Genomic DNA, 27,896 nt, shown 5'->3' on the forward strand with positions numbered 1-27,896 from the left:
TCAGAAGGCGCTTGGGCGGGGCGGCTGCTGCGGGTGAGGTCCGAGAGGGAGGCCGTGCCCAGCTCGGACCCCGACCCAGGGTGCCGCCTCCTGAGTGCCGTGGCCAGCGACGCTACGAGCCAGGTACGGCCTGACGTGGCGTGTGCGGGCCGTGAGGGGTCTGGGTTGCCAGGCCCACCTGCCGCCTCCTCTCCAGTGATCACATCCGAGGACCATCCTGCCCCGATGTGTACCTGCTTGTCAGCCCCGGGCCAGTGAAGCAGAACCGGCAGGATCCCAGAGACCCCGGGACCTGCAGCCGAGGTTGTGACGCCCGAAGCTACGAACAGGGTTGGATTGGAGGGGCTCCAGCCCCATTTCCTGTCTGTGGCTCCGTGGCGACCCGAGGGACTGTTTGGGGAAAGGGTTGGAGATGTGTGTTGAAGAAAGGAACCTTGCATGACTAGGTATCTGAATGGAGCTGGGTGATGCATAGTAGTCGGAGATTTGCCTGGGAGGCAAGTGGAGTGGGTTCAGTTTTCATCACCCCAGCTTGGTGATGCTGACTGTACGTGGGAGCCAAACTTGGGTGTGAAACAAAGGATCCTTTTAGAGCCAAACTTAGGTCCAATGTCTATGGTAAAGAAAGATGAAATCTTTCGAGACTACATAGATAGTGGATTACACAACCTCATTTGTATTCTATAGAAAACGTCTGGTAATGTGGTATCGGATGCCACTATAACCAGTAAATCTTGGCTCAGATTTTTGTGAGAATATCACAGCTCAAGTTGGAAATGGAACCTTTTGTGTGTTGGTGTGAGGCAACTTGTTTTACATGAGTACGGAATCTTTGTGCCGTTTTCTCACCGTTCCTTAGTGTATGAATTGAACCGGACTGCGTGGTTTGGATGATGAGATGTTTGGTGTGTATGTGTTTTCCTTTCTTCCTCAATTAAAAAAAAAAGCTATGCAATTATTCATATGCACAGCATTACAAAATTCAATTCATGTCGTTCTTTTAGTGACCTGTTAAGCATTTAATGACCTTATGTTTTCGTGAGCATATGTGAATATACCGCTGTCTCTAGAGAACTTGTAGTGGACTTAAGACATTCTTACCTGGAAGGAATCTGGAGTTAGAGAGAAATTAAAATAATTGAGTTTTAATATCCCCTCCTCCGACTCTTTGTAGCCCTGGCTGTCCTAGAACTCACTCTGTAAACGAGGCTGGCCTGGAACTCAAAGATTCTCTGCTACCAGAGTACTGGGACTAAAGGCATGTGCCACCACTGCCCAGCGAGTTTTAAATTTTAAATTTCAAGAGTAGTATTTGTGTTTTGTTTCTGTATTTATGTGTTTGGGCATGTGGGGGTCCTATCCGCCATGGAGAAACTCTTTTCAGAACTAGTTGATGAACGACTCACCATGAAGCTGCCATTCATAGGAAAGCTAACCAATCTTGGGTTCAAATCCCAAACCACTACCTTTACCTAACTTTCACACTCCAGCTGATACTGTTGCTAACCTAAATCAGGTACCACTGCTAAGGCGAGAGGATGTAGTAGAGGAGATAAACTATCAGTTATCGAAAAGACTGTGTTGAAAGTGTGAGTCAAATGCTTGCACAGCATTCCACCGAGACCTGATTACCCTATTAAGTACACATTTTCTGCACTGTTAACCCAAACCAGAAACAGCACTTCTTTCTTAGAAGCTAGCATCCTATCCTGCCACAAAGTCTCCCTGCCACAGACACTTTTGCATCGCCCTGCCCCTCCTCTCTACAGCCAATGGAGTTCCAGTGTAAACAGCTCATGCTTCCTCCCCCAGTTTTTAAATCATTGCATTTTTTCCCCGCTCACCTGGATAACTATACTTGTTTCCAACTGAGGTCCTGGTTTTTCCTCATATACACCCTGCCTTACCCTGACATCCAGCCCCAGGGCCTCTGATGGATGTTCTAGACTTGAAACCTTTGGCTCTGTCATTGCTGCTACTCGGAACATTCTTTTCACAGGTGTTTCATGGCTCAGTCTCTCCATTTGTTCATGTATCCGCCCATAGGTTAGGTGGAGAGGAGTCCATCAGTACTCTGTAATAGCCTTGGTTGCTTTTTTCTAATTTTATGCTTTTTGAAATTGTAATTTTATCACCCTTCATCTTTTTCCTCCCTCCAACCCCTCCCTTGTACCTCCCTTGCTGTCTCTTAAATTCATGACTTTTTATTTTATTGTTGTTACATGTGTACATATGCTTGCATGTATATGTATATACACACACATACACACACATATATATATTCCTAAATGAGTAAATACAACCTTCTCAGTCCATATAATGTTACTTGCGTGTGTATGACCTCAGAGCTGACCACTTGGTTTTGAATAACCAGTTGGGGGACTCTTCTCTGAGGAAAACCATTTCCCCCACTCTCAGTTTTCCCAGTTGCATGTAGTTTCTTGTCCAGGGTAGAGGCCTGTGAGCTTTCCTCTTTCTGTGTTAGCATGTCTGTCTTCCTGTGTTAGCATGTCCATTGGTGTTGTTATTGTTAGGTCTTATCTAGGCAGCCATATTGATGAAACTTCATGGGTGTAGCCTCTCTGGCATTTCTAGGAGACACAATCTCACAGCAAAGTTCCTGTTCCTCTTGCTCTTTCAGTCTTTCTGGCCTTGCACAATGAGCCCTGAACCTAAGGAGCAGGAGTTGTGTTCCAGGTGTGTCGGTGGGGACTGTGCACTGCACAATCTCTTGTTCTTTGTATTTCAGATCAATTGTAATTTTCTGTAATGGTTTTGTCTGTTGCAAAAAAAAAAAAAAAAGGTCTCTTTGATAAGGGGGTGAGAACTGTTAGATTTCAGAGCTCTTAGTAAAGAGAAAGAAGGCAGGAAGGGACCAGAGTCTGACCTCAACAGATGAGACTGTTAATTTCAAACAACAATACAGGAAAACGGTATCAGTGAGGAGGAAAGGAACTGCTTGGAATTTAAATAGAGACTTGGGGGTGCTGAAGTTAATGCAGCTTCAGGGGGACTATGTGTGAGTTCGCATCCTTCTGGTATTATCTGCTCAATGGTGACAACCTGTCCTAGGAGACTGGCTGTCTCAGCAGAACATTTCCTTCCCGTGGCTCATCAATAATGGTTTGGGCAAGGCCAGCTGTAACCTCATAGTAAATCTGTGTTTACAACCAAGGCACTCTGTCAAGAGCTACACTTACTTGTGAGTATAGCTATTTTAAATGTAGTCAGAAAGTATGTTAATTTAGTTAAGGGGTAGTTGTCGATTCCTATCTAAGATTCATGACTTCACCGACCGTGGGTCGTTGGCTAGGTTTCCAGTATCAGACATGATTTCCCCTTTTTTGATCAGGCTTTAACTCCAATCAGAGAGCTGTTGGTTGCCACCAAGGTGTGCAGGCCACTATTGCCTCGTAGCAAATATTGTGCCTTACTGGTTGTTGTATTTCATAGATGTTGAAGCTGGGTAAGACTATTTGCTTTTCATGGAAGCTTGCATGGTGCTTTCTGGAACCATGAAAGCTAATCCTCAGGGAGGAAGCTTTCAGGTCAGATCCAGCTCAGCTCCTCTGGGCACTGTGTCTGAAGTGCATGGTATTTCAGCAGCAGGGCACCTTCCACCTCCGGGGAGCAACCATTTCTTTGTTGCTGTAGTTTGGATATTATTTGTCCCCTAAAAAACTTGTGTTGAGCTGTCAGTGGTGGCACATATCTTTAATCCCAGCACTCAGGAGGCAGAGGCAGGCAGATCTCTGTGAGTTCAAGGCCAAATTGGTCTACAGAGAGAGATCCAGGATAGCCAGGGAGGGTTACACAGAGAAACTCTGTCTCAAAACAAACAAATAAACAAAAAACTCTTGTTGAAATTGATTACCAGTATTAGGTAATTAAAAAAGATTGATACCTCAAGGGAAAGAAATCAGTCTCATGAAATAGTTATTATAAAGCAAAGCAATCCCTCCTATTTGGTCTCTTCCTTAAACCTTGCCTCTCTTCTCTTCGGCCCTGCCAAGACCTATTACAAGGCTCTTGGCTGTCATCTGCTGAGATACAGTGTGTTTTGGACTTCCTAACCCTCAGAACTGTGAGCCCAAATTAGACCTTTAGTCTTTGTAAATCAGTCAATCTTAGGTATTGTGTTACAGCAGAGGAAGAGACTAAGACTTAGTTGATTATACCTCTGTTTATTATCTACCATACCCTCCAGGAAGTAATCTTCACAAGGCATGAATTTTGCCCTAGCTGTTAAATCCCAAGATCTGGCACATAAATGTTAAATAAGTATTTGTAGGATAGATAGATTAATGAGTGAATCCTCATTCTCACAGAAATTGTTCGTTAATCTTCAGTCATTCACACCCCAGTAAATGTCTAATTCCTGCTTTCTGTGAGATAATACATATCCTTGAGGTATAGTGACAGTCAAAATAGACAGAGTTGCTGCCTCCAAAGAGCTTTCTAGTTGTAGGAGAGGAAGACAAACACTCTATACATACATAAAACATGATTAAAAATGCCAAGAGATCTGGTTTTAATTTCCATATATTTGTGAGTTGACCAGTTTGTGCTTGCCTTTAGTTATTAATTTCATTTTTTTAAGTGACAGAGCATGTTTTGTATTATTTCTATCTTCTAAAAATGTATTAAGATAGGCCAGGTGGTAGTGGCCCACACCTTTAATCCTAGCACTTGGGAGGCAGAGGCAGGCAGATCTCTGTGTGTTTGAGGACAGCCTGGTATACAGAGCTAGTTCTAGGACAGCCAATGCTACATAAAGAAACCCTGTCTAAAAAAAAAAAAAAAAATGTATTGCGGTAGCTGGGCATGGTGGCGCTTGCCTTTAATTCTAGCACTCAGGGAGCAGAAGCAGGCGAATCTCATCCACAAAATGAGTTCCAGGACAGCTAGAGCTACACAGAGAAATTCTATGTCAAAGAGACAGAGGAAGAGAGAAAGAGTTCTTTCCTTGTTGCTCCTCAACTTGTTCTACCGTCATGGGAAGTGGGTGCTACTGTTACTGAATATCTATTTCTCCATTTCTTATAGTTGTTGCTTTGTGAATTTGGGTGTATTATTGTTAGGTACAAATATGCTTATAATTGTTATATCTTCCTTATAAGTTGACCCTTTTATCATTATGTTGTATCCTTTTTTATTTCAAGTAACTTTTTTTGTTCTAAAGTCTATTCCATCTGATTTTCACATAGCTCTTCTTCCTTTTCTGTAATTTTTTATTGGTACATAATATATCTGGAACATAAATTCTCATATATTTAATTCATCTTTTTCATCCTTTTGTTTGTATCTTTGACTTTATAGTTACTTCCTTTAAAAAAAAATGAGCCTGACAATCTTTTGACTGTATTATTTATTCCATTCACATTTATTGTTATAATTGAGATAATGGGAGTTATGTCTATCATAACATTCTTGTTGTTGTTAACTATGTCTTGTGTCTGTACCTTTGTTTCTACTTTACTCTGTCCTGCTTTCTTTTTTAGTCATTAAATGTTTCCTAGTATATTTTTGATGATTTCTCTGTAGTCTATTGTATACATCTTTTTATTTTGCATTGTTTTTGAGAGAGGGTTTCTCTGTGTAGCCATGGTTGTCTTGAAACTCACTAGGTAGACCAGGCCAGCCTCAAACTCAGAGATCCACTCGCCTCTGCTTCCCAAATGCTGGGATTAAAGGCATGTTTGTGTGTCTAACTTCCTCCATGTGTTTCTGATGCACATTCTTGGTTAAGAGATCTGTGTAGGAGAAATTTGCTAAATATTAGTCCTAAGGTACATGTATTTGTTTAAAAAAAATATATTATGTGAAGCAATTTAGCCATTCCGCCCCTAACCTCACCCATGTAAAATGTGTATTTTTATTTCTTTAAAGCAGGTTTTATCTGTTACTATATTTATGTGGTTTGTGGTTTCTATATTTCTTTTTTGTCTTTCAGGTGAAAATGAGTTCTTCCATAAGAAGAAAAGGCAAGCCAGGCAAAGGGGATGGAAAGGGACCTTCTAGAGGAGGAAGAGGAGGCAGGGGTCATGCGAATAAATCTCACGGGGGTGGCTGTGGCGGTGGTGGTGGCGGCGGCGGCGGTAGAAAGGCCTCAAGTAGAATTTGGGATGATGGCGATGACTTTTGTGTCTTCACTGAATCAAAGCACCCACCCAGGTCATTACGCATTTCCTACATCCTATTTGTGTGGTGTTTGCATGTGTGTTGTAGTGTGCACGTGGAGATCAAAGGGCATCATGTAGGAGCTGGGTCTTTCCTTCTCCCATGTGGGCCTTGGTGTTAGGAATATCACACTAGGGCTCACATTCACAGCCATTTACCGAGTGCCTTCTTTGTCCTGGGTAATGTTTTACAGACTAGAATTGTAGCAATAAGTAAAACATTGTCATTATCTCCATAAAAGGTTTTTGAGAGAGAAGGACCGTGAGTGTGGCAGAAGCAGTAAGTGCCGTGAGGAACAGTAAAGGAGAGCAATGTATGCGGTGATGTAGTTGTTTCCTCTGCAGGGGGCCACCGCCTGTTCCCAAATAAACACTCAGAGATTATTCTTACGAACGCCCGGCCTTAGCTTTCTAGCCAGTTTTTCTAACTGAAATTATCCCTATTCTCTTTAACTACAGTTTCCTCTGGGCTTTTTACCTTTCTTTAGTCTGTGTATCTTTCTTCCCTTCTCTTAGACAGGCAAAGTAACACAACTTTACACAGTTACACAACTGCAACATAAAAGACTGCAACACATCTTTGTATCATTAAGCAAGTATTCCACAGCATAAACAAAAACACATTTTTAACTAATATTCCACAGTAGGGTAATGTGTGTATAAAATACCAGAATTGAGTTGCTGTCATGTTGAAGTTCTCTAAAAGGTGTCATTTGAACAAGGACAAGAAGAGAGGTAAAGAGCAAGCAATGAGCCTGTCTGAGAAAAATATTCAAGGGAGAGGAGCTGGAGCAACTTGGAAGGCCCTGGGCCAGGGCTGCACTTAGGAGGCTGGGGAATGCAGAGAATCCATGTGAAAGAACGGATGGACAAGGGCAGTCAGCAGAGAAGCTCTGCTACAGTGGCCCTGCAGGTCATTAGTGGGGTTTTGACTTTTGCTTTGGATAACAGAAAACCACAGAGAGGTTGAAACAAGGGTGTATAACATTTCAGTCACTCTGGCCACAGCTGCTACACTTCAGTATAGGGCCTTCTGACACTGGGGAGCTTGGGCCTTTCCCTTGGGGCCTTTTGAGCCCCATGCAAGGTAAGATAAGATAAACGGGAAGTGAGGATAACTGCTGGGTGAATCACTGGAGGAGATGGGGAGTTTGGGACATAGCGTCCAAATGGAGGGATGGACTCTAAGATCGAGGATGGAGACAGCATGGTGGACCACACCGCTGTCCCAGCACGGGGGAGGCAGAGGCAGGCCAGAGGATCAGCCCAGGTATCCATGGCTACATAGCTAGTTGACCCCAGCCTATGCCACAAGACCTGTCTGAAAAACAAACAGGAAGAAAGGTAAAGTATAGGGAAATGTGGATAAGTGGTCTGTGAGGTAAGAGATGCAACCCACAAATTCTGAAGAAATGATGAGACAAATACGGGGGTGAGGATTTCTGTAAGGTAGTAGACTGCCTCTTAAAAATGAGTTAGAACTTTTCAGACTGAGGAGTTTGGGGGAAATGCTAGCTAGGATAATCCAGTAGATACTGTAGAAAATGCATTCTCCACATTTGACGCCACCTGCTGTCTGTGTGTGCTGTATGTAGGAACTCTAATGATCGTACCAAAGTTTCGCTCACGAGCATGTGATTTTAATTCAGGCCCAACGACAATAACAAAAGCAAAGGAGAGCCACGGCCTAAGTGGAAGCCCAGAGCCAAAGTGCCCCTTCAGACGCTGCACATGACGTCAGAGAATCAGGAGAAAGTGAAAGCCCTTCTGAGAGACCTGCAGGAACAGGATGTGGACGCGGGGTCCGAGTAAAGTATCTTATTTGAGTACATTTTATACTGAGAACACATTAACAGTGCAGATGCCTGTTCAACTCTGAGTGCTGGATCAGTGTGGAGTGGTTCTCAACCTTCCTAATGCTGTAACCCTTTAATACAGTTCCTCATGTTGTGGGGACCCCCATCCATGAAATTACTTCATTGCAACTTCATAACTCTAACTTTGCTGCTGTTATGATATGCAGAATGTCTGATATGCTTATGTGCAGCAGTTTGTGACCCCGCAGAACTGCTGGTGTAAGCTATGCAGCTGTACGCTTTCAGCTGTGCTTTAGCTGAAAGTGAGGCCAAAGAAATATCAGAGCGATTTACCCAGCGGCAGTTTCAGAGCGAGTGTATCTCATGAGCAGTAAAGCGGATTGCCTCGGTTTTTTTCTCCGGGCCCTTGCTAAATTGGGTTGTTGGTGCTTTGTTGAAAACATTCCAACTAAAAACCTGTGTGAACAAGTAGGAAACTTGTTCTAAGAACAAGTATTGAGGCAGGTTCTTGCTAACACAGCCCAGGCTGGCTTCAGACTCATTGCAGTCCTCCTGCCTCAGCATTCCCACCCACCAACCCCCAACAAGAGAAGGTTTTGTTTTTGTTCTTTTCTTATGGCTGTGGCTGCTGGTGTCCAGCCACCACTGCAGGACTGGTACCAGAAAGGCCAGAAGAAGGGTCAGAGGCCTTGGAACCAGAGTTACAGACAATCATGAGCTGCCTGTGGGTGCTGGAAGAGCAGCAGCCAGTGTTCTTAACCACTAACCATCTCTCCAGTCCCTAGATCAAGCTTTAATATTGTACCTTCTGCCCAAGCGAAAGAGCTTTCATTATTCTGAAATCTTTTTTTTTTTTTTTTGGTTTTTCAAGACAGATTTTCTGTGTAGCTTTGAAGCCTGTCCTGGAACTCACTCTGTAGACCAGGCTGGTCTCGAACTCACAGAGATAACCTGGTGCTGGAATTAACCACCACTGCCCAGCTCTTTCTGAGATCTTAGTTGCCTCCTCTCTGACTCTGTATCTTAACTGCTCTGTGTGTTAGTTACATCATCAGTTGAAGAGGTTTGTTCATTTTTTTTGTGTTTACTAGAAATCATGAGTAATTTGCTTAGGCTCTTTCCTGAGCAATTCAATAAATAAATAAATCCTTTGATAGAACTAGTGAGGGCCAGTCAGGAGTAGAAATGTTTGGTCAGCCAGGCGGTGGTGGCTCATGCCTTTATTCCCAGCACTCCGGAAGCAGAGGCAGACAGATCTCTGTGAGTTTGAGGCCAGCCTGGTCTACAAGAGCCAGTTCTAGAATAGGCTCCAAAGCTACAGAGAAACCCTGTCGAGAGAGAGAGAGAGAGAGACAGAGAGAGACAGAGAGAGAGAGAGAGAATGTTCTGTCCTCTACAAGAGTTTTGTTTGTCTCAGACCTCAAATCTAGGAAAAAGATAAGAGATAGTATCTCCGAATAAGTAGAGCAAGAGATGGCTTCTGTGGATAAGAGTGCAGGCTCTGGGCTTAGAATGTCCAGGGTAAAAATCTTGTTGCTCCTTTCTGGGTAACCTTAGTTACTACTCCTCTCTGAGGTTCAACTAATCATTGGGAAAATGGGAACTCCGGTAATATATAGCAGGGTTATTGAGACACTACGTAGAATTTGTTTCTATAGACAACTTTACCTGGGGCCTGACGGCATGTATGTACCTAAGAACTACTCTTCCCCTAGACAGAAAGTAGTGGTTCGCTATCGGGTTAAGTTAGCAGCTGGAGAGCAATCCGGTCCCTGTCCTTGGCTCCTTGAATTCAGTTCTTAGACCCTTGCAGAACTTTTCTCTGACCTAAGTAGACATTAATGTCTAATTTGTGAAAATGCCCCATTCTCTAGAAAAGAGATCTCTGGAGAAGAGGAGGAGGAGGAGGAGGAGGAGGAGGAGGAGCCAGAGTGTGAGGACGAGCGGTGCTGGCCGGCTGGACAAGGGCCTCCCTTTCTTCCTGACCCTATTCCTTGGGAATATATCGGCCCGGAAGAAGTAGAGTCTCCTGTTCCAGAACTTACGGTCTCACCGTTTGCAGTGCAAAAACTTTCCAGGTAACCACTTCTATCATTTATGGAAGCTGGGAGAGGTCAAACCAACTGTGTCATGTTATAAACCCGAGTACCTTTCTGTGATGTCCTCTCGTGGTGGTGCCAGCAGAGCCCAATATGCCTAAAATTGTCTTTTAGGATGGAAGGATTAGTGTCATCAAAGATGCTTTTTCAAAGTACAGACTGTAGCTGTCCACAGTTATAACTTCATATGTGTGTATTTAAGTGAATTCCATTTTAGTGTTGTAATAAGACTTTCTGCATGACATTTTTGTCATGTTTTGCCCTCACCAGGTATGGTTTCAACACTGAACACTGTCATTTGGCCCTGAGGGTTTGTGATGGAGATCTGGGGGCAGCGCTAGAGCATCTGCTGGACCAGTGTTTTTCGGAGAAATTTGGAGAGAAGATGAAACTCTCCGAGGCAGCTACTCATATAAGCTTGCATGAGTGTGTGGAGCAGAGACAGGAAGAGGTGCTTGCTCTCAGGTCAATCTGTGGAGAAAAGTTTATAGAAAGAATTCAGAACAGAGTCTGGACCATTGGACTGGAACTAGAGTACTTGACAAATAAATTCTGCAAGTCCAAGCAGAAGGGAGGTGCCAACAGTGTGCGGGACACTTCACCTGAGACCTGTAGATTTTACCTCAAAGGAAACTGTAAATTTGGATCAAAATGCAAATTCAAACATGAAGTGCCCCCAAATCAAATCATTGGGAGAGCAGAGAGAATCGTAGATGATTCTCATCTTAACGCTGACGACGATGCAGCTTTTCTCTATGAGCTTGAGATTCGCTTTTCTGAAGACCACAAGTACCCCTCTCAAGCTCCCCTTGTGGCATTCTACTCCACCAATGAGAACCTACCTCTGGCTTGTCGTTTACATATTTCTGAGTTCCTTTATGGCAAGGCCTTGGAGTTCGCAAAGACCTCAGAACCCGCTGTATATTCTCTGATGACCCTCTTAGAGGAAGAATCTGAGATTGTCAAGTTACTGACAAACACTCGTCACAAGTACAGCGATCCTCCTGTGAACTCCCCTCTGGATCCTTCCGAGACCAGGCCAGTTAAGCCTGCCTACCGCAGACCAGTGGTTCCAAGTCCTTTTCCTTCAAATCAGGTTCCAGAAGGTATGTACATGTTGATGAGGTCAGGACGAGCTCAGCATTCAGAACGACAAGTTTAATAGTAAAACACGGGGCTGGATGAGGGTCCCTGACTGGTCACCGCTCTTACCTTCACTGTGAATCCCGGCTGTGTCACTTTGGTTGAGCACCCTAGATAGAAAGGCTGGGCTGATGTAGAAGTTTCTTGTCACTGTGTAGTGAATGATGCCCTGGGTGATGAGCAGAGCTGGATAAAGGTCTGCCCTGTTCCTGCTTCTGTAGACTGAGCTCAGAGAGGCCTCAAGACACTTTCTTGGACAGTCTCATTTAACTGGGCTTCATATGTTTACTTTTTATAGACGGTATCCATTCCTTCCTGTTATTTATTATTCTAGGCTAGAATTGATCAAAAATTGATCAAAATGCTGTTTTTATGAATCCTTAAGTATAAATGTATATGTAAGCCACTGACTCTGTCCACTCTGTCACGAAGAGTCTTACACCGCTAGCTCCTCTTCAATGTTCATCAAAGAATTTACTTTCATTTATTATTGTCGGTCTGTCAGGGAAAATGCAACTTCCCATCATCCATAAGAGTTTCCTGGGTAAGGGGTAGAGATGCAGCTCAGCAGCAGGGAGTCTGCCTGGCTTGCCTGAGGCCCTAGGTTTGAACAGCAGCACTGCGAGAAGGAAACAGAGTTTCTCGGTAAATGTCTGAGCAGAGAGCATGCTGGGTAGTTAGTTAGGTGGACTTCTCAGCCCCTGCCTCGCTCCTGAACAGCAGCTTCTGTACATGGTATTCACTTGTGTCCCTGGGGAAATGACAAATTTTATGTCATGGGAGGTTTTTTGATTTGTTTGTTTTTTGGTGGCCCTGGAGTCTGAATCTCTGGCTTTTCTCGTGGTAGGCAAGCACCCATTCCTAATCTGACTTTTCAGTACCATTACTGAGATGTAATTAATATACCATAAAACTCACCTACTTGGACTGGAGAGATAGCTCAGCAGTTAAGAGCACTGTTTGCTCTTCCAAAGGTCCCAAGTTCAATTCCCAGCAACCACATGGTGGCTCACAACCACCTGTAATGAGATCGGGTGCCCTCTTCTATACTAAGAATACTGTATACATAATAAACAAATAATTTCTAATAAATAAATAAATCTTTAAAAAAAACTCACTTACTTAAAGGATATCATTCAGTATTTTTTCATGTTTTAGAGTTGCACAATTATAATCACTAGCTATTACCCTGAAATAAACCTGTTCTCATTAGTCCCATATCAATCTATGTTCACAAGTTTTCTATATATGCATTTCATAGAAATGGAATCATGTAACAGGAAGCTTTTGAAAAATGGATTCTTTCACTTAGCATAATGTTTTCAAAACTCATGCATGCCATAGTATATATTCATTCCATTTTGTTGTTGAGGGAGATTTCATTACATGGATATACCACATTTTGTGGATCAGTGGATCATTTAATAGACATATGGGTCATTTTATACCATTGAATTTGGGAGACACTTGCAAATAGCTAAAACATTCTGTGTTAATTTCTTGAATTGAAAGCTTTGTTTTTGGTACACACCTTTAATCCCAGCACTTGGGAGGCAGAGGCATATGGCTGAGTTCAAAACTAGCCTGATCTACAGGGCTACGTGAAGAAACCCTGTCTCAAACACCCCCCACCCGCACCAAACAGAGCTTTGTTGTTACTTTGGTTTGTTAGCACCTTTGTTCTAGGAAGGCTCTCTCGCAGGTGAAGTCTTGAGTAGAATTATCGACTGGATGAATGGATGGACTTGTTTATTCAAGCTTCAGCGCTTGCTTTGTCTCATGATTCTGTAGTTGTTACTTTGTTAGCGAGTTTCTTCCCTTCCTAAAGGAAGGACTAACTCAAAATGTCTTTTTCTTCTCCATTCAAGCAGAAAGATTATCAGACCTGGAGGAGGATGCAGATGAGGGTGAAAGTCCTACACCAATAGTGGAGAATGAAAGCTATGTGAACCTTAAGAAAAAGAGTTGCAAAAAATATGAATGGCCTGCAAAGTCAGTATATGCTGAAAACAGTAGGATCTGCAAGCAGTTCCGGCTGAAACAGGTACTGTACAAGGGCCCACGCTGCCTTCCTGAGGTCTGGATGCAGCAATTCGGAATGGGAGGCTTTGGCGACCCTTCCTCCCAGCTTCTGGTTCTTTCTGGTTGTTATAAAACTCCTTCTTCTCTCACCCCTTCCAGCATCCAGCCAGCCAGCCAGCCAGCCAGCCATTTTTTTCTTTTCTCTGCCGTGCCCCCCACATCCCCCTAACTCCTCCATCCCTGATGAGACTGGGTTTCTATGTATAGCCCTGGCTGTCCTGGAACTCACTCTGTAGACCAGGCTGCCTTGAACTCACAGAGATTCGCCTGCCTCTGCCTCCTGAGTGCTGGGATTAAAGGTAAGTGCCACCACTACTCGGCTGGGTTTGTTGTTTTGGTGTTTTGTTTTCTTTTTTGGCCTTTTAGAACAAAATCTTGCTATATAACACAGGAATGAGCCACCACCCACTGAGTGGACAGACTTTACTACATGCTACTGCAACTTTTCTGTGTGCTACTGCAGATTTAGGTACATGTGCTAGGTGCTTTGTGAACACTCCTCAGCTGGCGAATATCAAATGCTGTGTGTATATCAAATTGTCTCAGAGTCTTTGGTGCAATAGCTAATTTTACATTTGAAGGGAATATTAATACTGTGATTTACATTAGAAAACCCATGTTTAAGAGAAGGGGGAAAGACTCATGCCATTTCGTAGACTCACAGGATAAATAACGTCCCTGAGGTCACATAGATAGTAAGTGGTAACAGAGATTCAAACCAGCTGCCTTGAAAATCTGTGTTGTTTTCATAGTGACATGAGATTGTTTTAAAAGAAACCGTAAGTAAATTTGGGGGACCCAGTTGGATGTAAGGCAACAGTTAGTTATTGAATTTGTGGATTAGATTAAATGATGATGTCTGAGGACCCTTCTGTGATTTTTATATTTTTATATATTATCAAGTATATACTATAATGCCAATAGATCATAAAAATGTATATAATAATACTGTAAAGAAAATAATAGGAAACCAGGCGGTGGTGATGCTTGCCTTTAACCCCAGCACTCAGGAGGCAGAAGCAGATGGATATCTGTGAGTTCAACCTGGTCTACAGATTAAGCTCCAGGACAGACTCCAAAGCTACAGAGAAACCCTGTCAAGAAAAATCAAAAAAAAAAAAAAAAGAAAGAAAATGATAGGAACAAGAAAATTATGCCTTTGCATGATGCAGGAAATGATAATAGTATAATTCTATATTATTCCAGAATATAGTAAATTATTTTTTCATTTACAGTTTATTTTAGTTTTAAAGAATATTACTATTTATTCATTTGTGTTGTATCTATGTGAGTTTATGTACCCACATGTGTGCAGGTCAGGTACCTTCATAGATCAGAAGAGGACATTGGATCACTGGAGCTAGGCTTAACTGATGGTTATGAGCCACCTGATGTGGGTGCTGGGACTTAAACTCTGACCCTCTGAAAGAGCAATACAGCCTCCTAACCACTGAACTGTCTCTCCAACTCTAAAATTTTATTTTTAGTTGACTTAGACATACTTGTATGACATATCAATACATGTGTATGTATGATTAGTACTTGTCTTATCTGTCAGCTTAGACATTTATCAATTCTTTGGGAACATTCGAAAAATTCTTTATCTAGCCATTTTGATATATGCAAAAAAACAAAAAACATTATTTTTAAAGACAGGGTCTCTAGCCCACGCTGGCCAGAACGTACTGTGTAGCACAGAATGGCTTTGTTCTTCCCACTTCAGCCTGAGCTGTGCGAGAGAACATTAGAAGCTTCCCTCATAGCCAACCCTGTACTTACTACCTGTCCACATCCGTCCACTCTTCCCCCATAAGGTTAGCATTCAATGCAGTGTTCGGAGTGCCGACCTATCGTGTGAAACTGATCTACGTAGTTATGGTGATGTAGAGCTGTGCTGTCTACCGCAGCAGCTCCTAGCCAGCTTTGGCCATTTACATTTACTCATTAAGATAAGTTCAGTGCCTCAGAAGAGCGTCCTACATGTCAAGGGCTCAGTAGCTCCGTGTGGCCAGAGTTACTGTATTGGACAGTGTGTGTGTGGACACACAGGTTTTATTGTAGTGTTGACAGAAATATTCCCACTGGGAAGGATCAGATAAGCACTAAGCAAGAGAAGCTTATACCTTTCAGTTTATTTAGATAGGAAGATTGTTGTGATTCCACTGTGGGCTCAGCAGCCGGCCTGCTAACCAAAGTCCCCCGCATTCAGGCTGCCATGTCTGAGCCATGAGAGCAAACTGCTAACGAGGAAGCAGGAGGAGTGCAGCCTGCTGTGGGACACTGAGTGGAGTTCTGTGAAAGGCGACCACACGTAACTCAACCGCTTCCTTCTCCTTGACTTTTATTAGATGTCCAGACAGTTCTACTCAATTCTGCAAGAGAGACGAACACTGCCTGCTTGGGAAGAAAGAGAAACAATTCTTAAACTGTTGAGCAAGCACCAAGTGGTCGTCATAAGTGGTATGACTGGGTAAGAAAGTGCTTTACTTCCAACGCGGCTTTAGTGCACACGTTGTGCAGGGACACTGGCCACCGTAACCAGATCAACGAAGAAACAGCTGTGGCTGATGCTGTCGCACATTTGTTCTCAGTGTCAGGTATTAAACGACACCCATGTAGGCGGTTGTCATGCTGTTTCTGTAGTCTCAGGGCCAAACTCCAAAACAGCTCAGAAGTTTATCTTGTAGGTGTGCACCTCTGTCTCGAGGGCCCTTTACTGAAGCAGGTGCAGCTGCAGGTTTCCACGGGGCCGTTGTGAAGTCAGAGCTTTAGTTCTTTCCTAAGGGCTCAAAAGCAGCACGCCTTCTGCATTTATCCTCCTTTCCTTAAAGGTCCTTGTTTTGTTTTGTTTCATTTTTTCTTTTTAGCAACAACTTAAGTAACATTTTTGTTGTTGTTGTTGTTGTTTGTCCTGTTCCATACTCTCAATGGAAAGCAAACCTACTTGTCCCGGGCAACTCTCAGGCTTAATTAGTTTTTTATTCAGGGTTGTACAAAGAATTATTCTATTTGTGCTGAGATTCAACTAAGATCGTAATAATTTTATATCTTCTAGTTTCTTATAGTTTTTTTATTTTAGTTCATTTATAGCCAAATCAATCTACATCAAAGAGAAGATTATGAAACATTGTTGGGGGTCGGGGAGACAGGGATTGTGTGTACAGGTGTATAAGCTCATGTGTAGAAGGCCATAGGAGGATGTCAGGGCTGCTCTATCATTGTCTGCCTTAATCCCTTAACAAGGTCTCACTGAACCTGGAACTGGGCTGAAGGCTAGCAAGCCCCATTGTCCATTGGTCCTCTGTCCCCACCCTTACCGCTGGGTTACAGGAGCATGCACAATCATGTCCAGCTTTTTCCCTGAGTACTGAGGATTCAAACTCAGGTCCTCATGTTGTACAGTAAGCACTGTTACCCCCCTGAGCCATCTCTCGAAGCCCCCTAGAATTCTTAAATCAGAAGCTAATACTCTTTTTCTTTGGAATCTATATCTAGAGTTCACATCCCTAGAGGCATTTTTAGCTCTTACTTGTGTCTTTTCCATGGCCCTCATTTTATAAGTGATATTAGACTATCATTTGAGGCCCCTTTCCTAGGATTTATTAGGTCTGGGTTCTAAGTAAGTGGTAGCGCTAGGCACTAGCTGAACAGCCTGGCTCACTCTCGTCAGCTTTAGATCCTTGTTGCCTGTGATTGCTTTGTTAACTAGCCCTTGAAAACTTCATTTTAGGACTCCTTTGTTTTGACATACAGATGTGGAAAAACCACACAGATTCCACAGTTTATTCTGGATAATTCTCTTCACGGGCCACCTGAGAGGGTGGCAAACATCATCTGTACCCAGCCCCGCCGAATCTCCGCGATCTCTGTTGCTGAGCGCGTCGCTAAAGAAAGAGCAGAAAGGGTGGGTCTGACAGTGGGGTACCAGATCCGACTGGAAAGTGTCAAGGTGTGTATGCGCTGCTTACTTGCTGGTAATAGGAAATCAGTTTTCAGACATAAAGAATTTGGGGGATCTGGATACTGACAAGCAATTAGGGATATGGACCTACAGTTTATTAACTTAGCAATCACCTTCAGTGGGGTTGGAATCCCTTGAGAAACATTTGATGTAGGAACTCTTAGCAGGTTGCACCAAATACGCTTTATATAGGATTTCTATTTTTTTAAAACATTTTTAGATTTATTTTATTATATATGTGTGTGTTATGTACATATATAAATGTTTTGCCTGCTTGTATGTCTGCACCGTGTGCATGCCTGCTGTTTGCAGAGGCCAGAAGAGGGCATGGAATCCCTGGAACTGAAGTTATGATTGTGAGCTGCTATGTAGGTGCTGGGACTCAAACCTGCATCCTCTGAAGAACAAGTGCTCCTAACTGCTGAGCCATCTCTCTAGCCCTGGCTTTATATTCTTAATTAGCAGAAGTGATCTTGTATTAAACCTGAAGCAAATGTACACTTGACTTAAACACTCACTTTAAAGAAATGGTTCATAACCAGGTCTGGTGATGCACACCTTTACTCCTGGCAGTTGAGAGCAGAAACAGAGGGATCTCTGTGTTGTAGGTATCCTGGTCTACATAGCAGGCTCACGGACACCTAAGGCTATATCCACCCTATCTCAAAAAAACAAGCAAAACAGTTTTAGGTGTTGGGTTGCTTTTTTTTTTTTGAGAGTCTTAAAGTTTTTATGTGAGGCAGAGAGAGTGTGTGTTGATCTTAGCCAGAAGCTATAGTTACTATCTCATATTAAATGAAATTGCTGGTGGTTCTAAAGTTCATTCATACTCATTCAGTTTGGCTTGCCAATAGTTGCGTTTTCAAAACCTCGCTAACGTGTGACATTGTTCTCTTCTGTGTCAGTCCTCGGCCACCAGGCTGCTATACTGCACTACAGGTGTGCTGCTGAGGAGGTTGGAAGGAGACGCCACCCTGCAGGGAGTCACCCACATCATTGTGGACGAAGTGCATGAGAGGACAGAAGAAAGGTAAAAGGAAGGTTTCCATGGAGACCCTCTCCTGTAAAGTGAAGCTGCCCCTGAGTTTCATAGACTAGTGGTGGGAGCCTGAGGGTGGCTACGTCGGAGGGAGGAGTGCTTGATCGCCACGGTCTGTGGCACGGTGGTTGGAGAGTGCATGCCCATCACTGGGAGAGCCTCCTGGGCACCGTGCCGTGTCCCCAGGGTTGGTCCGTATGTGCTTCCTCTGTCCTTTGGATCATCCCTAAGTTTATAATGCCAACATCTAGTGCCTAGTGGTGTGGTAGTTGCTGGGGATACAGACATAAGAAGCTCCTCCTCATCTTCACAGTCTGAGAGGAAAAAGAAATGAGAAACCATGAGAAGTGACACAGTAAGATGGTCAGAGACCACATTTCTGAAGAGATGACATTTAAATCATAGGCTGCAGTATGAAAGGGCGTCCCTCTAACACTTGGAACAAAGAGAGCACAGATGAGAATTCTGCCATGGGAATGGGCATGATGAGGCCAGAACTGAGGAAAGCCAATATGGCTGAGCAGTAACAAATGAAAGAGAAGATGACAGGGGAAAGAGAAACAGGAACCAAATCTTCAGAGGTCCTAAACATCATAATAAGGCTTTAGAATTGATTGATTTATTTTCCAAGACAGGGTTTCTCTGTAGCTTTGAAGCCTGTCCTGGAACTAGCTCTTGTAGACCAGGCTGGTCTCGAACTCACAGAGATCCGCCTGCCTCTGCCTCCCAAGTGTTGGGATTAAAGGTGTGTGCCACCACCGCCCAGCTAGAATTTATTTTAAAGAATTAGAAATCATTAAGATACATTTTTAGGACGGACAATGATGGTACACACCTTTAATTCCATCACTCAAGAGGCAGAGGCAGACAGATCTCTGTGAGTTTAAGGCCAGCCTAGTCTACAGAAGGAGTTCCAGGACAGGCTCCAAAGCTACAGAGAAAGCCTGTCTCAGGGGGGAAAAAAAAAAGGAATAGAAAAAAAGAAACATTTTTAGAAACTGAGCAAAGGCCACAAAGATACATGATGTTTGATGTTAACCAGTTCGTCATATAAATGATGTGCAAAAAGAATAACAAACTAGTAGAAAAGAAAGGTCATAGGAGTAAAGCGACTTGCAAAAAATGTTACAAATATCCTGAGAAGACCTAAAGTAAATTTGTCAGACTAAGGAAGCTGAAAATGCCAAATTATGAAACTGATAAAAAAAATTAAAGCAAACAAGCTTGAAGATTCAGCTAGCAAAATGTATCTAAGAGCTAAACAGAAGGGAAGCCAGGTAGCACCCTTTAATCCAAGCTCTCGGAGGCAGAGGCAGGTGGAGCTCAGCTTGCTGGGCTACCGAGTGAGTTCCACGACAGCCAGGGCTATAAAGAGGAAACACTGTCTTGAAAAACCAAACAGAAAACATATGAATGAAAGACTACCTGCTACTTTATTAGAAATCTTTTGTTTTCGAATGGTTACTTATAGAAAGATGTATTTATTCAGTAAGTTAGTAAATGTTCATTGAGCACTCAGTGTGCCATGAGTGTGGGAGTAGTGAGCGACAACACACCCCCTGTCCTTGTCCTTGAGAGTTTACGTTCCGATTGTTAGGGGAGTCCAATAATGAAGTAAATAAGTAAAATACAAAGTATTAAGTTCTAAGAAGAAAGGAAATACATGGTCGGATGTGGGTTCACTTGAAGTGTTCATTTCAATTTCAATCATTTGAAATGATTAGCCAAGAAAGGCTTGCTGAAGATGTGTTTTGAGTAAAGACTTGAAGGAAGTAAGGGACCATCTGTGAGAATGACTGGCAGGAACTCATTCTGGCAAGTTACTGACGTGCAAAGACCCTGAGCTTCATTCCTCAAGGACAGGAAGAATAGAGTCCTGACACTTAGTAAGGGAGAGCAGCAGGAAATGAGCGTGGGTGCAGCCATGTCATTGAAAACCATGTTAGTGAGCGCTCACTGGGTGCAGGCATGCCACGGAGAGCCATGTTAGTGAGTGCTCACTGAGAGCTCCCTGGAGGACTTGGAGAAGAACGGCTCACTGGGGTTGCCATTTGAACAGAAGCAGGCTCTACCCCGTTGATGAGAGTGCAGGCAGCTGAGGGCTGGCGTGGACCTGTGGGGATGACTTGGAGTCCTGCTCTCCTGCAGCAGGCATCACTCCATAACTACAGAAGGGTTTGTGCTTTGGTTCCACTAACCGCAGGCTTAGGAGTGTTCGCTCCTCATCTAGACCTCTGGCTTAGACTTTTAGCAGCTGCATGCCATTCCGTAGACTGGATACTGCTACTGGTTGCCATTTCCGTCACTTTGCTTTTACAAATAATTCTATAATGAAGATCTTTATATGTGTACTTTGTATACCTGTAGCTATAAAGAATCAGAATGATCAACTTCAGCAATAAATCCTATCTGTATTTTGATCGGCCTTGCACTGAATTTAGTTGAAGAGAACTGGTGTTTTGTATTCTTAAATTCTGAACTGTTCACAATCAGGACTGTGGCACATCTAAGTTTTACATTTTCCCCCTAAGTCTTAAATGCTCCAAATACATAAAAATCATTAGTTTTCACATGTTGCATGTGTCTGACCCATGGGTGTCTTTTCTTGTCTCTAGTGACTTCCTACTGCTAGTTTTGAAGGACATTGTGTCGCAGAGACCGACCCTCCAGGTCATTCTCATGAGTGCAACTCTGGATGCTGGGCTCTTCTCAAAGTATTTCAGCTATTGCCCAGTTATCACTATTCCAGGTAACCAAAGCACTGCTCACCAGTCTCCTTCTGTTGCTGTGCCTCCCTCTAAGTAAGCAAGGGTCGCTACTTCAAAGTTCGTTCTAAACAGGAGGTATTTCTTCCTGTCTATAGAGAAGAGGTTCATTTACAATAAAAGGTCCCAATGTAAAGCAGCCAAGGAGGAGGTCATTTACCCACTTGCCAGATTTTAATTTTGTGTGTGACCTTTTAAAGTCCTAGTTCTTAGGATTTCTAGCATTCTGTGTGTTTAACATCAAAATGTATGTTTTCAGGAATAATCGTTTGTAAAAAGGGAAAATATGCCTTTTTATACCATACTTGTTCACTTATGGATTGTGCTAAATCTCCAGATACCAGTCCCTCTGGAGACAGGCAGGTGGACAGTCTGTTTGCTTGTGGTGCTTTCACGGCCTCTTTGTGAGACAGTCACCATTCTGAGCCCGGGCTTGTCCTTCTACGGTTGATTGACCCACAGGGACAGTTTGGAAACACCGACTGAAATAATGGCATTATTGGAGCTTGTTTTTCAAGTGGTAACAATCAAAGAGAAGAAGAAAGCACACGCTGGGTCTGCAGTATAGCACTGAATGCTTCAAGTCTCTGTGTGGGAAGGGGGAGAAATGGTGTAATATGGGTTTTTAAAGTCCCATTAGGAATTATTCCCTTACTGCCCACTTATGTTCTCTCTGCTAGTTAGAACTTGCACCTACAAATTCCTGTCATCAAAATCTTTTTAAGAATATTTTTAGGGGCTGGAGAAATGGCTCAGAGGTTAAGAGCATTGCCTGCTCTTCCAACGGTCCTGAGTTCAATTCCCAGCAACCACATGGTGGCTCACAACCATCTGTAGTGAGATCTGGTGCCCTCTTCTGGCCTGCAGGCATACATACAGACAGAAATTTACATAATAAATAAATAAATTTATTTAAAAGAAAAGAATATTTTTAAGTTGGGTGTGGTGGTGTATACTTTTAACTCCAGCACTCAGGAGACAGAGGCAAGGGAATCATTGTGAGTTCAAGGCCAGCCTAGTCTACATAGTGGGTTCCAGGACAGCCAGGGCTATGTAGAGAGACCATGTTTCAAAAGACAAACAAACCAAATACTTCCAAGAACACAGAACTAACAGTACTTTGTTATTCCAAGTATTGTTTTAATATATAGATAGTGTATACAAACACACAGTCGTGCGAGTGTGCACACACATTTCCAGCTACCTTCCTGGGTAATCTGATGCCTTTCTAGTTTATTTTCTTTTTTTCTAGGTCGTGCATTTCCTGTTGATCAGTATTTTCTAGAGGATGCAATTGCCATGACGAGGTAAGGAAGATATTAATTGAAGTTCATCAAAAATCTTTGAAAACACACTTTTTGTTAATCTTTAGTGTGCAAGATACTAACCTTCCTTTAGTCTTTTGTTTAATGTTTCCATTGAGTCTTTGTTTTCCTCCTTCTGTTAGCAAACAAACTTTTGGTATTTAAGTTCTGCTTCTTAGTAACTAACTCTGACAGGTAAGTTAGTGTCTCAGCAGCTCAGTTTCATTGTATGTCAAACGGATCTGTTAATACTAGCATTCCCTGGGTCTCAAGGGCTGTGTGAGGGTACTAGATTAACTAGAGTAGCAAAAGAGAACACCTGCTGCTTTTCTAGAGGACCTGAGTTCAGTTCCCAGTTAGGGAACTGGTTAGGTTGGGTGGCTAACAGTTGCCTGTAACTCCAGCTCCAAAGATATGATTCTCTCTTCTGGCCTTTATAAGTACCTACTTGGCTAAAGATTAAAACTGAGCCAAGTGGTGGTGGTGTGCACCTTTAATCCCAGCACTTGGGAGGCAGAGGCAGGCAGATCTCTGTGAGTTCAAGGCTAGCCTGGTCTACAGGAGCTAGTTCCAGAACAGCTAGGGCTGTTACACAGAGAAACCCTGTCTCAAAAAAAAAAATTTAAAAAGGATGTATGTGAAGGAGGAAGCCAAATTGTTTAGAGGGTAAAATACTTCCACTAAGTTTGAGAGAGCTGACGTACACACATTGTCTCTGATTCTGTTCAGGCAGGCTCGACCACACACACACGTACACGTGTACACAAAACAACAACAAAAGGGATCAGCCTATAAAGTTTCAGAATTGGGTAGGAATGGTAATTTCTGTTGTATACAAAGGGATTTCTCTTACTTTTTAGCCATGAAACCTCCGAGCTTTGCTCCTTGCTGTTTCTTACTGTTAAACCCATCCTTGTTGGCTATCAGATTCAAAGCATTTTAGTGATTAAAAGGATTTCTGTGATTATAAACTTTCAGATCAGGATCTTATTACTAACTACTAAACGCTAGGGTGCAAACAGCCCCGATGTCTACGAGCTCGCAGTATGAACCTTAACATCAGACTGCTGTTTCTCAGACGGCAGGCTGTCTTTACTGTCTGTTCCTTCCTCCCCCTTTTTTCCAGGTCATTCTTTAACCCTCAGCTCTAGCGCCACCTTGGTGAATTTCCATCTATGTTTCTCACAAGCCTGGGTACTTTTTATTACACCAGTCTGCCTTGCAGAATAGTGATTGTTTTGGTGCTTCCTCATTGGTTTCCAAGTTTCTTGAAAGGCTCTTCCCTTCACACACCACATCACACCACACCACACTGCCATGGCCTCTATGTAAAACTGGCATTTGGTGAATGCTAACCAAATGAAATTTGAATGTAAAAGAAGAATATGACATTTGATGGTGGGGAGGAACTGGAGCAAGTCAAAGATTATAGAATAACGACATTTTAGACTTCTTTGGTTGGTTTTGTTTCTTTGGTTGGTCGGTTGGTTTTGTTTGTTTCTTTGAGACAGTGCTTCTCTGTATAACTGTCTAGATGTCACGGAACTCACTCCGACATTTTCTACTTCTTAAAAAGCCATAGGACCCTTTCTGCAGATAAACTCTTATAGAGAATCATGAAGAAATAAGAGCTAAAATGGAAATTATCTGAGTGAGCAAGGTAGGAGGAAAGAGCGGAGCCCACTTGGTCGCTGTCCCCAGCCCTCACCTCCCACAGGGTCTCTAAGAAACCTTTCTACCTCTAGGGAAAGTAGTTCCCAGATAGTTATGTCTATAGGTTCTCCCAAATGATGAGAAAATAAGGCTTTTGAAATTGGCTCTCAGAAGTCCTGTGGCGTGGTGATTTAGTGGCAGACCTAGAGATTTTAGTGTGTATACCTTTCCATGTCACCGTAATAGTATTTTCTCTTAACAAATTCCAGCTGTCTAATGAGAGTCTTGCAGTGTGTTTGAAGATGGTCTTGTAGCAGTGTTCAGAAAAGAACTGATAAGTCAGGACTACATTTGGTTGCACAGGCTGGGATTGGATGCTTTAGAATTATAGTTGGGGCCTTTGGGGCATAGGTAAGATTCTCAAAGAAAGAATTAAAATTAGGGGCACTGCAACTGAGAACATAGCTCACATGCCCTCTGCATGTCCATCCATCCATTCCTCCTGGGTGCTTTTCTCCATAGTCTTCTGGTTGTCTAGACAAAACCATTAACATTCATCCCCACCAGAAATAGGGCACAGCCAGCAGAGTCCCAGGATGCTGGGAGGGAACACACGAACTGGGCAGAAGCAGGACAGCTTCTGTTGGAGAGAAACAAAGTGGGAGACTGGTTTACACCCCCAAAACATAGGAGTACTATGTTTTCTCCCTCAGATATGTGTTACAGGATGGGAGCCCATATATGCGCTCCATGAAACAGATTGCAAAGGAAAAGCTTAAAGCCAGGCACAACAGAACTGCGTTTGAAGAAGTGGAGGAAGACCTGAGGCTGTCACTTCACCTTCAGGATGAGGACTCCGTCAAAGACACAATACCAGATCAACAGTTAGATTTTAAGCAGCTCTTGGTCCGCTATAAAGGTAATGTGCATACTCAGGGAATGGTATTAAATATGCCAAAAGTTGCTTATTGTTTCTATCCCACCATGATCCAGAAAAATAGTACTTTTATTTTATGGTAACATTGCCTTAAATTTGTCAGAACAACTTTAAACTTCCCAAGTCAACCGCATAGATTATAGCTACCATACTTCTTTATTATTATTATTATTATTAATTTTTAAAAAGACTTTGCTAGGAGAAAAAAGGAAAACCAGCTGACCCATCAGAAGGAGTAACAAAGGTTAGAGGCTCTTACTCAGAAAAGACAAACGAGGGACAGAAGAAACTAGGGGAAAGAGCAGGGAGGGTGGCTGAGACCTGGCACTAGTCTCAGCCTTAAGGACAAAGACAAAGTGTACATCCCATGTGTTCATCTCTGGTTATATGTATGGCAGGCCACACAGGAAAGAGCAGTAACAGGTGCAGTATATCACAGGAGGAGGACTTCCCTGACAACATTATTAAAATACATTTAAAGGAGGAATCTTTAAAGCTGTCATTTTATTTATTTATTTATTTTTGAGACAGAGGTTTTACTATGTTGTACAGGCTAGCCTTGAACTCCTGCTTCATCCTCCCGTGTAGCTGAGTCCATAGGCATATGCTTATACCCAATTAAAATATGTTATTTTGTTTGGTTGGTTTTTTTTTTGTTTTTTTTTTTTGTTTTTTTTTTTTGGTTTTTCGAGACAGGGTTTCTCTGTGGCTTTGGAGCCTGTCCTGGAACTAGCTCTTGTAGACCAGGCTGGCCTCAAACTCACAGAGATCCTCCTGCCTCTGCCTCCCAAGTGCTGGGATTAAAGGCATGCACCATCACCTCCCAGCTATACATGGACTTTTAAAATAACATATTTTAAACCGGGCGGTGGTGGCGCACGCCTTTAATCCCAGCACTCAGGAGGCAGAGGCAGGTGGATCTCTGAGTTCGAAGCCAGCCTGGTCTACAGAGTGAGTTCCAGGGCAGCCAGAACAACACAGACAAATCCTGTCTCAAAAAAACCAAAAAAAAAATATAAATAAGTAAATAAAAGTCTATGTATAATGCTAACACTGGCTGGTAAAATTTCCCCAATACTTAAATAGTCTCAAAGACCTATCCATGAATGACTTAACTTCAAAGGGAATGAATAACAATTACACAGGGAAGAATCTTAACTAAATGATCAAGTTAACACAATAATGGGGCAAACAAAGATTACAGACCTCAATCATGCACTGAAAATTCAACATTGTTTTGTGGTATGTTAGTCAAAAACACACAATTTAATTTGATTGTGGTAAAATATCAGATAACCAAATAGAGGAACACTCTACAAAATAATCTTTAAAATGTCAACATTGGACTAGGGAGAATGCGTGGATAAAATACTTGCTACACAACCTGAGTAATTGCATTCACATCCCCAGAGCTCACATACAAACCAGGCGTGTCTGTGAGTGCCTGCAACTTCAGCACGAGGAGAGGATGGATGAACGGATGGATGGACAGGGTGGATGGGACACATACAACATAAGATCCTGAGGCTCACTGAGAAGTCAGTCCTGCTGAAACTAGGCTTCATGTTCAGTGAGAGACCCAAAGAGCTGAGAGGAGAGCTGAGGAAGCCTTTACTAAGATTCCAGTAGGAAGGAAGAGATTAAAAATCCCTCTTACTTAAAAAAAAAAACACAAAAAAAAAACCATTGATTTATTTATTTATGTATACAGTGTCCTGCCTGCAGGCCAGAAGAGGGCACCAGATCTGATTTTAGATGGTTGTGAGCCACCATGTGTTCTAATTGAACTCAGGACCTGTGGAAGAACAGTCAGTGCTCTTAACCACTAAGCCATCTCTCCAGCCCCCAAGATTAAAGATCCTTACTAGAGCATGTGGGGTTAGACATCATGGGTCTGGTGTGGAGGAAGTCTTTTTGTTTTGGTTTGGTTTTTTTTGGTTTTTTGTTTTGTTTTGTTTTTCAAGACAGGGTTTCTCTGTGTAGCCCTGGCTGTCCTAGAACTCACAGAGATCCACCTGCCTCTGCTCCCAGACAGCTGGGATTAAAGGCATGCGCTGCACTGAGGAATTTTTAAACTCACATGCACCCTTCAAGGAAGAAGCATCCTTTTTGTCTCAAAGGGCACTAACAGTCTTAGCACTGTTGTAAAGATGCCCATGAAGCAGCTGTGCTCCGTTCATGTCTTCCTATGGTAACCACTACCTGGGCTTCCTGATGATCTGACCCAAGGTTTGATTGAATCTGGATGGGGCTTCTAAAATGTGTCTGACTGAATTTTGTTCTAGATCATAAGCATCCAATAAATACATGATGGTGGAAAGGGCGAAAGGAAGGAGAGAGTTAAAATTCTAATGGGGCATGAAGTATTCTTGGGCTGGGATGTAACTGATGTAGTGTTTATGTACCTGGCGTGGAGCCTTGGGTTTAATCTCTAGCCACACGGAAACCAGATGTGGCGGTGTGTGCCTACAATCTCAGCACTTGAGAGGAAGGCAGAAGAATCAAAAGTTCAAAGTCATCCGTCTCTTGAGTTTAAGGCTATCCTTAAAAAAAAAAATTGATGCTGATGAGATGGGTCACACAGGTTAAAAGCACTGGTTGCTCTTACAGAGGTTCTAAATTCAATTTCCAGCAACCACATAGTGGCTCACAACCATCTATAATAAGATCTGGTGCCCTCTTCTGGCCTACAGTCATATTGCAGGCAGAATACTATATACATTATAAATAAATCTTTTAAAAAATAATTTCTTTATTTTCATTTTATTTGTATCAGTGTTTTGCCTGCATATATATCTTGTGTGAAGGTGTCAGGCCCTGGAGTTATAGACAATTGTGAGCTGGGTGTGTGGGTGCTGGGGCCTGTGGAAGAGCAATCATTGCTCTTAACCACTGAGCCATCTCTCCAGCCCATAAA

At 42.8% G+C, this 27,896-nt stretch overlaps 1 protein-coding gene across 3 annotated transcripts in view; it reads left to right on the plus strand.

Moving 5' to 3' along the window:
* The first annotated feature begins 20 nt into the window (after nt 1-20).
* Nucleotides 21-27,896, plus strand: part of Dhx57 (DExH-box helicase 57) — a 51,896-nt gene continuing 24,020 nt past the window's right edge. The window contains exons 1-12 of one of the 3 annotated variants that reach the window (XM_048416153.3): nt 21-123; nt 5,954-6,174; nt 7,829-7,987; nt 9,871-10,074; nt 10,366-11,201; nt 13,107-13,282; nt 15,669-15,790; nt 17,074-17,269; nt 18,187-18,311; nt 20,936-21,069; nt 22,338-22,392; nt 24,756-24,961. In XM_048416153.3, coding sequence (XP_048272110.3) covers nt 5,960-6,174; nt 7,829-7,987; nt 9,871-10,074; nt 10,366-11,201; nt 13,107-13,282; nt 15,669-15,790; nt 17,074-17,269; nt 18,187-18,311; nt 20,936-21,069; nt 22,338-22,392; nt 24,756-24,961 — 2,428 coding nt within the window. In that variant the 5' untranslated portion in view covers nt 21-123; nt 5,954-5,959. Of the gene's footprint in view, nt 447-5,953; nt 6,175-7,828; nt 7,988-9,870; nt 10,075-10,365; nt 11,202-13,106; nt 13,283-15,668; nt 15,791-17,073; nt 17,270-18,186; nt 18,312-20,935; nt 21,070-22,337; nt 22,393-24,755; nt 24,962-27,896 lie in introns of all 3 variants that reach the window. The other 2 variants (XM_048416152.3, XM_048416156.3) reach the window with 2 other exon arrangements.

The sequence above is a fragment of the Myodes glareolus genome, chromosome 6, assembly GCF_982192425.1.
Source record: "Myodes glareolus chromosome 6, mMyoGla1.1, whole genome shotgun sequence".
NCBI lineage: Eukaryota > Metazoa > Chordata > Mammalia > Rodentia > Cricetidae > Myodes > Myodes glareolus.